The following is a 10,602-nucleotide window of genomic DNA, read 5'->3' as shown; positions in this document are numbered from 1 at the left end:
GCAATGCATCAAGACTTTGGTGAGAAGAATCCATCCACTTAGATCACATGATTTATGAGTCATCTGTGTGCACGGTGGCACACTCATGGGTTTCAAAATGCCACATACAAATTATGTTTATGTATGTATGCTTCATAGAAAACCATCATGGTGGTTCTGCATGCAGCATTGCTGTATCTGAAAACAGCCATCTAAATCAACAACATCGTATGAACAAATAGGCTTGCATACAGAAGAATGTAGATTAATGAAAGCGAGCCACACAAATATTTAGGTCATAATTTTTATTGCTCCTTGTTTTGTAACTAACCTGTTGGGGGTTATCTCTTGTTAATACTACATACAGCTTGAAACAGCTGAACATTTTGTTCTGTGATGCTCACCCAGTAGCACTGAGAAGTCAACACAAACATTCACAATAGTTTTCAGTCATTCAATCCCAGTCAAATTCATTCTGACAGTTCTGTAAACTAGCATCACAGCTCTAAACTGGTTAATGTAACTGTTTTTTTTTTATGTGAGTCCATTGCATGAATCTTTAGAGATAACTTTCATATACAACAGTCATAGAAAATCTGCAGTCAGGCTATGCCATAATAAATAACACGTTTAATTAAATAAATAACTTAAATACAGCTTTATCTTTACTATGCTAAATAACATCAGCATATAATACAATATATCACAAAGTGATGCACTCTGCATCCCATCCTTTTAACATAAAAGATATTCAAGATGTCCAATCATCTGTGCATAAATTCAGTCTGAATGCTTGTGCAATGTCCCAAAAACCCTGTCCCAGTGTGTGAAGTACGGAGCATAGTTGAACTTGAACTTCAGATGGTGCAGGTCGTGGTGCGGAGCTCCACCGTAGAGCCCAAAGGGCACCAGTCTATGCGTGGACCAGGGCAGGTCATAGCCAGAGTGGTCCTCCACAGAAAGCCAGATATTCAGAACATAGAAGAGCATCTCTGTCAGGGGGTGGCAGCCCAGCAGCAGAGGGTTGACCCCAGCGAAGAAGCCCAGAGACAGGGTCTCATAGGCCCCAGAGTACTCCGTGGTCAGTGCGAAGGTGGATGTGTGCTTGTGATGCACCTTGTGGAATGTCCGGTACAGCCAGGGCACCTTATGGTGCAGCAGATGCCAGATGAAATATTGAAAGTCGAACAGGAGTAGGCAGGCGACCACGTCCCAGATGAGACGCAGCGTTCCGGGGGCCTCGGCTATGAAGCTGGCTGGTCTCCAGAACCAGTGCAGCACAGTGAGAGGGAAGAGGAACACTACATGGTTGTAGAGGGAGAGAGCCAGGCAGCTCCACATCATGGTCCAGGAGACATGGCTCTTCTGCTGGATCTTAAAGGTCCTGATCCAGGCCAGCCTGGGGGAGAGGAGGTCCAGCACCACGAAGGGCAGGCAGAAGGTGAGGTAGACACTGAGGGAGAAAAGCACAGGGAAGAAAGGTGATCTGAGCCACGCATTATATCCCAGTATGAAGTCCCATAGGCTCTGTAGAAGCATTGTGTTCAGTCTTGTTGTGTGTGAGCTTGACATTCGTGTTTAAACAACCTCCTGCAAAAGCTCTTCCTTTTAATGAGTTCTCTGTGAAAGGTATCCGCCCACAGATGTCCTTATATAGCCTTACTAAACTTCCTGGGGACTTCTCACTTACAGTGCGTTCAGAAAGTATTCATACCCCTTGACTTATTCCACACTTAGCTCAGTTATCTGATTCAGAGTATGATTGTTCTGTGTGCCTGCATTGAAAATCTCAATACAATCATTAAATAAATACCTTCATAACCAGAAATGAGTGTTATTCTAAGCTAAGGAATATCAACGTTTCCCTGTATTGCATAATGTTATCAAAGGGAAGAGGAGGACAAGGAGGAGGGTTGGGTTGAACATTTTTCTTTTGCCAGGAGCAAACAATGTGGTGAGAGGTGATGGAGGTCTGACCCACTGACAGTCAGAGAGACTTTACCACTGTTACAACAGAGCTGTGACATTCTGATTACTCAACCTGTGTAGCAGGATTCCCGTGACAGCTGAGAACTAGGCATAGTGACGATGCAAACAGTGGGTGGTGCTGTTAATTGCTTTCTGTTTCCGTTCTACACGTTTGCCTTCTATTCACATTCCAATGTGTGATGAAATGAACTTTCCATTCATCAGTTCTAGGGATGTGTTCCTGAACAGTATTAAGTCAGAGCCAGAGATCCATCAGAAAAGGAAACCTCTCATTCCTGATGTTGAATGGTCGACTGCCTTGGTATTTAGAGTGAATAGCTGGATAATAGACCATGTCTCATATAGGATCTATCAAGCCCTACTCTTGATAAACATCTGTTAACAAAACCACAGTAATTACAGCATTTTGTAAGCACAATGAGGATCTTAATAGCACTTTCTGTAAACTGGATGTGGCAACTAACTAGGGGTTAGTTGGGATTAAAGTCAATCCTCATCTCCACTTAAAATGATATCCATCTATCCTATGAATCACAAGGAGAGAGTGGGAGTGAGTCAAGTGGTGACTCTCCCTTTCTTAGATAAGGAAAGGTAAGTTCAGTTCCACTTGTCTTGACAGGTTCTTTGGTGTCAGGTACAAATTGACACCCTTCCATTCCCGGAAAATCCAGGGTGTACTTTCCAAGCTTACCCCACACCCAATGGCTACATTCCCAAATCTCAATTCTGATCATATCTGTGGCAGTGCCGACTGGATCTATGGGTTTACTTTGGCTCCCCCCTCTGTCACACAATCTGCCTTAGTGAACCACTTTACATTGATCATGTTACACAGATGTTGATCTATACACAGCAAATTGGCCAGTGTTAACTAGTGTTGATTTTTCAGTGCAAAGCTGCCATCATGGCAAAGGATGGCTATTTGAAGAATATCAAATATAAAATATATTTGGATTTGTTTAACACTTTTGGTTACTACATGATTCCATATGTGTTATTTCATCAATTTGATGTCTTCACTATTATTCAACAATGTAGAAAATAGTAAAAAAAAATAAGAAAAAGCCTTGAATGAGTGGGTGTTCTAAAACTTTGGACCGGTAGTGTACATATTGTATGTAGGCCTAATGCAACTTCCCTATGAGTTCTTCAAAGCCATGAATAAAATAAATATTGCCTCAGATTGAAAATTGAAAGTGAGAGATCAGGAATCTGTATCTTTAGCATTGTAATTTCATAAGTAGAATGCTGCTGTGTTGTCTGCTCTATTTTGAGTGGACACTGGCCACGGATGAAACCCAAACATATTTTGCCCCTCTGGCTCCTAGTGCAGAGCGCCATCAAGTGGTTAAAACAAGTAATTATAAAGATGAATACCGATAGTTCGTAAACGCGACCCGGTAAATTGTTGGAGAAATCCATCAATCAATCAAATGTATTTATAAAGCCCTTCTTACATCAGCTGATGTCACAAAGTGCTGTACAGAAACCCAGCCTAAAACCCTAAACAGCAAGCAATGCAAATGTAGAAGCCGGATGTATGGTATGCTTGAGATACTATTAATAGGAGGGTGCATACACATGATCTAAATTTCGATTCAGTTGTTGATAGTAGGCTACTGTTTTTTTATTAATATAAAAAATACTTTGTAACATGATAAATAGCTATTTGGCAGAATAGAAACTCATGGCAATCACGTACCAGTTTCGTTTTCGACTCTGCAAAATAAAAATAATATGCCAGGGAGTGGCTAGTTCAAGTTTCTGTGCCAATTATTTCTATATACACTACATTACTTCCAGGGGGCGCTGTTTTGAAGCCTCCATCTTGGCACTCCACCGATGTAAAAAATATTTAGGCAGCTATAGAAATGCATTTATTGTCTACATTCATTTTTGCCATAAATGTATTATACTAAAGACACTTTAATGGATACTTTGAAATTATATTATGTGAGGTAACATTAAAAAACACACACACATATTATATATATATATATATATACTGCTCAAAAAAATAAAGGGAACACTTAAACAACACATCCTAGATCTGAATGAAAGAAATAATCTTATTAAATACTTTTTTCTTTACATAGTTGAATGTGCTGACAACAAAATCACACAAAAATAATCAATGGAAATCCAATTTATTAACACATGGAGGTCTGGATTTGGAGTCACACTCAAAATTAAAGTGGAAAACCACACTACAGGCTGATCCAACTTTGATGTAATGTCCTTAAAACAAGTCAAAATGAGGCTCGGTAGTGTGTGTGTGGGCTCCACGTGCCTGTATGAACTCCCTACAACGCCTGGGCATGCTCCTGATGAGGTGGCAGATGGTCTCCTGAGGGATCTCCTCCCAGACCTGGACTAAAGCATCCGCCAACTCCTGGACAGTCTGTGGTGCAACGTGGCGTTGGTGGATGGAGCGAGACATGATGTCCCAGATGTGCTCAATTGGATTCAGGTCTGGGGAACGGGCGGGCCAGTCCATAGCATCAATGCCTTCCTCTTGCAGGAACTGCTGACACACTCCAGTCACATGAGGTCTAGCATTGTCTTGCATTAGGAGGAACCCAGGGCCAACCGCACCAGCATATGGTCTCACAAGGGGTCTGAGGATCTCATCTCGGTACCAAATGGCAGTCAGGCTACCTCTGGCGAGCACATGGAGGGCTGTGCGGCCCCCCAAAGAATTGCCACCCCACAACATGACTGACCCACCGCCAAACCGGTCATGCTGGAGGATGTTGCAGGCAGCAGAACGTTCTCCACGGCGTCTCCAGACTGTCACGTCTGTCACGTGCTCAGTGTGAACCTGCTTTCTTCTGTGAAGAGCACAGGGCGCCAGTGGCAAATTTGCCAATCTTGGTGTTCTCTGGCAAATGCCAAACGTCCTGCACGGTGTTGGGCTGTAAGCACAACCCCTACCTGTGGACGTCGGGCCCTCATACCACCCTCATGGAGTCTGTTTCTGACCGTTTGAGCAGACACATGCACATTTGTGGCCTGCTGGAGGTCATTTTGCAGGGCTCTGGCAGTGCTTCTCCTGCTCCTCCTTGCACAAAGGCGGAAGTAGCGGTCCTGCTGCTGGGTTGTTGCCCTCCTACGGCCTCCTCCACGTCTCCTGATGTACTGGCCTGTCTCCTGGTAGCGCCTCCATGCTCTGGACACTACGCTGACAGACACAGCAAACCTTCTTGCCACAGCTCGCATTGATGTGCCATCCTGGATGAGCTGCACTACCTGAGCCACTTGTGTGGGTTGTAGACTCCGTCTCATGCTACCACTAGAGTGAAAGCACCGCCAGCATTCAAAAGTGACCAAAACATCAGCCAGGAAGCATAGGAACTGAGAATTGGTCTGTGGTCCCCACCTGCAGAACCACTCCTTTATTGGGGGTGTCTTGCTAATTGCCTATAATTTCCACCTGTTGTCTATTCCATTTGCACAACAGCATGTGAAATTTATTGTCAATCAGTGTTGCTTCCTAAGTGGACAGTTTGATTTCACAGAAGTGTGATTGACTTGGAGTTACATTGTTGTTTAAGTGTTCCCTTTATTTTTTGAGCAGTGTATATATATATATATATATATATATGTATAACATTTTCCTTAAAGTACTTTTTTTTAGATAACTAATGTACTGTTACCATTACAACAATAAAAATACTTAAATACATGTAATTTTGTCCTTGAAACATTGAATTGAAATACTGTAAATTTCCATTCATTCCTATGGAGGACTGCTCCTACTGGGGAGTGCCAATATGGCCAACCGGTGGCTTCAAAGCCTCTCAATGGTCAATACATAGAAAAATCACAATCCAGGGTTTATATACATTATTGGTTTGCAGTAGTCTCAGATTTTTATTACCTCAATACTGTGGTCATATATCTTATCTGCCATCGAAAATAAAACGAGGTAAGAATTTTACACCAATTGTAAAATAATTGAATTACATGCACATAATCTATCTCTCTGAACTACTTTATCACAATAACAAACAATGCTGTTGTGTTGAAGATGAGGATGATTATGACTGTTAACAACGATAACAATGTTGAAAGTAATAATATAATAATTTATAATAATTCGTATTTTTTCTTTTTCCTCACAGAGGTCAAAGCAGATATGGAAGTCAAGCTGAAAGCACTTGAACGTCACATTACATGGGGAATAAAAAAGGCTGACATCAAGGATAAAAGCGAAGGTGGAGGTCTGCATCCTTCACTTCTCCAGAGCCGTGGATCTGAAGCCCTCCAACGACCACACCAGGGTGAACCTGGCTGAGGCCTATGGGAACAACTACCAGCTGGAAGAGAAGATGAAGATATTAGAGGACAAGTCCCTCAGTGACTCAGACAAGCAGCTCTGCTATACCGGCTTTGGTATAGCAAGAAGAGAGACAGGAATGGCGCTGTGACATAGTTAAAAAATGCCTACCAGATTTGGATTGAGAGTTGGGAAAGGAGGCAGGCTGGGAAGAGGCACTTCTCAGGGGATCACAGAGGTGGCAGGCTAACAAGAAGAGAGTTGGCGAGGCCTCTGAGATTTTGTCGTTCCTCAAACAGGAGAGGTAGTCTGAGGACACAGACGTCCTGTCAGATTCTTTCGGCAAAGGAATGAAACTCAGATGATATACGTAGCTATAAGACAATGCATGGCTTACATTGAAACACCGCTCAAATGAATCTTTGTCACATGCGCCAAATACAACAAGTATAGACTTTACCGTGAAATGCTTACTTACAAGCCCCTAACCAACTGTGCAGTTTACATTTGAGTCATTTAGCAGACAATAAGAGCGACTTACAGTAGTGAATGCATACATTACATACATTTTTTTCCCCGTACTGGTCACCTGTGGGAATTGAACACACAACCCTGGCGTTGCAAACATCATGCTCTACCAACTGAGCCACACGGTACTACGCTGCATGCTGCATGCATTTTCATGTTTTTAATGGTGAAGTTCAAGTTGGGAGTATGCATCTCTGGCTGTACGCTTCTTTTTATTTAATTTAAAAGTAGCAAAGAACATTTCAGTTCAAATGTATTACTTTCGGAATACATATGTTTCTATGTATTAAGATGTGTCATGTAGTGTCACAAAGCTCCGTTTTTTTGTGCAATTGTACCATATGGATGATGATACATCTTGCAATAAAAAAAAAATACTTGTAAGTGTTATTATAATTTCCAAATTTGGTTATTCATCATGTAAATAAGCATTGTTCAAAAACAACGAGTGATTGTAGAGTCGCTAGTGTTGAAAAAACTATTTCAATATATACTCGCTGGAAAATAATATTTCTACAATCATCTCCTTTACCCCTTATATCAACTTCTCCTTTCCCCTTTATATAGTACACAGCGCCAGTACATGGTCAATCATTGCATCACAGGAATTATCTTCATGCAGGTTTGAGTAAATTGTTGATGGCACTGCTTTTCTATTCACGGTTTGAAAACTTTTCTCACGTGATGATCGAAGGTCAGTAGACTATATACCAACATCTTTGTTAGGTTACAGTACAAAATGTTAATAAATTACCTATTGTCACTTGTCAGAATCGAAACTTTGGCAAAGCAGCTACGCATCAGTTTCGGTTTCCTGTCTTTTGCGAATTGCAGAAGGCCTATATATTGCCAGGGAGTGAGTTGTTTCGGCTGTGTAGGCTACGTCCGCGTACTTGTACATTACAAAAAACAACTCGCTGTATTCAACAAGATGAGGTAAGACTTTAACTACGAAAATTAGACAGGATCTCTTGGTGCGATATAAATATATATTGCATTTTTTATTGTATTTCATCAATGAATTGAAGGCACACTTTGGCATCACCTCTGATATTTCTCTTTGAAATCAGGATTTATTTAGCGTATACTACCATTAGTGTAATTTCGTATTGCTAATAACACCTATAATTTGTATAATCGATTTGACATGACACAGTAATAATCCATGTGGTGTGCTGCTTCAGTTCAATTTACATTTTATTTATCCAGTGACAATTATTGCTGGAAATTAAAGGTGACAGTTGACAGGTGGACTACACATGAAAAATGATTAATATAATTACCACAACATATATGAAGAAAAACATTAAGAAGAAAATAGGTCATACTGTATAGTTCGATAGTGCTAGTGCAATATTAATGTTTGGGCAGTAGAGGGAGCTAGGCATTAGTGTAAGTGTGTGAAAGGATAGAATAGGCAGATAGTGTAGGTCAGGTCTCAGGGGAGAGGGTGTTGATTAACCTGACGACCTTAGGTACAGTTGTGATTATGTGACCCTCAGCTTTATGGTGCGACACCTTGGGAGGCAGAAGTGACAACAACAGTTAAAATGCTGGGTGTTAATAATGGTATTGTTGCCTTTTTCTCACAGCCCTTCGGTCAAAGCAGATATGGAAGTCAAGCTGAAAGCACTTGAGTGTCACTTCACATGGGGCATAAGGAAGGCTGCCATTAAGGAACTGGACAGCATCCCTGAAAAACTCCTGGATCGAATCATGAAGTTCTGCCCTTCAAAATACCATGTCACATATTTCAACTTACTAGCGTTCCTGAGCCACCTAGTGGAAAATAATGTTAGTGCTCTTGAGTATCTCCACAAGGCTGAGAGTGCACTGAAGGACAGGCAGTATGAGACAGAGTTACTGGTGACCTACGCTAACTTTGCATGGGTTCACTATCACTTAGGGAACATGGATGAGGTGGATGCCTACCTTGGGAAGCTGGAAAACATCAATAAGGGTATTCCAAGTGCCTCAAAGATTCAAGGCAGCTTACCTTCCGTACATGGTGAGAAAGGTTGGAGCCTTATCAGGCTTGGGGCATTCTTTTATAAGAGGGTAAAAGAGAGCTTTCAGAAAGCTATAGAGGGGGAGCCAAACAATGCTTCTTTCAATGTGGGCTATGCCATAGTCCTGTACAGGTTGGAGGGCATGGTTAGGGATAACAAAGTGAGGTCAGAGGAAAGTGAAGCTACCACTCAGCTAAGGAAAGCCTTGTCATTGGAGCCTGATAACTCGGAGGTTATGGTCCTCCTAGCCCTGAAGCTTCAGAACAAAAATAAACAAGAATCCATGAAACTCATCACAGAAGCCCTCAGACTGTCTCCTGATGTGCCTCACGTCATGCGTTACGTGGCAAAGTTTTTCAGATACGAGGGCTCCGTCAATGAGTCCCTACACATTTTGGGGAAAGCTCTGGAGCTGTCTCCAAACTCCCACTTCCTCCATCACCAAATTGGCCTGTGTCACAAACAACAGCTCAGTCAGATGTTCGAGCAGAAGAGGAAAGGGGGACGAGTCAGTGGGGGCCAGATCAAAGCAAAGGTGGAGGACTGCATCCGTCACTTCTCCAGAGCCGTAGATCTGAAGCCCTCCAACATCCACGCCAGGGTGAACCTGGCTGAGGCCTACGGGAACAACTACCAGCTGGAAGAGGCGATGAAGATCTTCATGAACCTGTTGAAAGATGAATCCCTCAATGACTCTGACAAGCAGCACTGCTACACCAGCTTTGGCTTGTTTCTGTTCCACAAGAAGAAAGATGAGGGCAGGGCTGTGACACAATTCAAAAAGGCCTACCAGATTCATATTGAGAGTTGGGACAGGAAGGAGGCTGGGAAGAAGCTTAAGCAGATAGCAGAGAGGTGCCAGGCTAACAAGAGGAGAGTTGGCGAGGCCTCTGAGATTTTGGCGTTCCTCGCCACTGAAGACAAAGAGGAGAGACAGGCTGAAGAGCCAAGGAGAGTCAATGTGCACTCTCCAGACACAGATGACCTCACAGATGCCCTAGGCAAAGGAATGAAACTCAAATGATATATTTTATTGTAACACAACGCATGGCTTACATAAGAATACTGCTACATGCATTTTAATGGTTTTAATCATGGAGTAACATTTACTTCAAGTTGCATGTATGCTTCTTAAGTTTGATTTTGTGTAAAAAAATTGCAAAGAAAATTTGAGTAAGATTCTATTACTTTTGTGAGATTTTTTGTTGTTGATGTCTTTGGATGTGTCCCCTATCGCGTAAATGATTAGATATTTTCATTGACTGTTAAACTGTTGCTTAAACTGACAATAACATTCTGAAGAGGTAATAAAACACAGTACCAAAGTCTTGATTATCTTTTGTTCTTGTTAAATTGCTAACAAGAACAAAAAGCCAACATTGCTTAATAAAGGGGAACCACGTCAGATATATACGTTTCCTGTTGTTCCCTCTAAGAATCTCCATGCTTGCACTTTGATTGGAGTTTGGAGGGACTCACTCGAAGTTTGAGAGACAGTGAGTCTACCTACCACTTACATAACAGGGAACAATAAGAAATGTACTTATTTTTATGTTGTTTAAGATAAATTCCATAACAAAATTAAAAGTAATTCCATTTCAGATATTTAAGGTCCAATGCAGCTGTTTTTTTTTCTCTCAATATCAAATAATTTGTAGGTAACATTTTAGTACCTTACTGTGATTGTTTTCAATTAAAATGGTCAAAAATAAACAAAAATTGCTTCATAGCAAAGAGCAATTTCTCAAGAAAGAATTTAGCTAGGACTGTCTGGGAGTGGTTTGAGTGGGGAGGGGAAAAGTGAAAATGATCTGTTAT

The 10,602-nt window shown here is 41.6% G+C and overlaps 2 protein-coding genes across 2 annotated transcripts; one reads left to right on the top strand and one right to left on the bottom strand.

Annotated features, from left to right (window-relative positions):
- Positions 1-273: 273 nt before the first annotated feature.
- Positions 274-1,559, bottom strand: c25ha (Cholesterol 25-hydroxylase-like protein A). Its single transcript, NM_001140862.1, is given in 1 exon segment — positions 274-1,559. A coding segment is annotated over 1 exon segment (792 nt). The 5' UTR covers positions 1,552-1,559; the 3' UTR covers positions 274-759.
- A 6,050-nt stretch (positions 1,560-7,609) lies between these two features.
- On the top strand, positions 7,610-10,389 carry LOC106589386 (interferon-induced protein with tetratricopeptide repeats 5). Its single transcript, XM_014179290.3, has 2 exons — positions 7,610-7,711; positions 8,368-10,389. The coding sequence occupies exons 1-2, from the start codon at positions 7,707-7,709 to the stop codon at positions 9,806-9,808; spliced, it is 1,446 nt and encodes a 481-aa protein (XP_014034765.3). The 5' UTR covers positions 7,610-7,706; the 3' UTR covers positions 9,809-10,389.
- Positions 10,390-10,602: the final 213 nt, after the last annotated feature.

This window comes from Salmo salar, chromosome 28, assembly GCF_965601325.2.
Source record: "Salmo salar chromosome 28, fSalSal1, whole genome shotgun sequence".
NCBI lineage: Eukaryota > Metazoa > Chordata > Actinopteri > Salmoniformes > Salmonidae > Salmo > Salmo salar.
The sequence above is the reverse complement of the archived record's forward strand: the minus strand, read 5'-3'. Positions and strand labels throughout refer to the sequence as shown.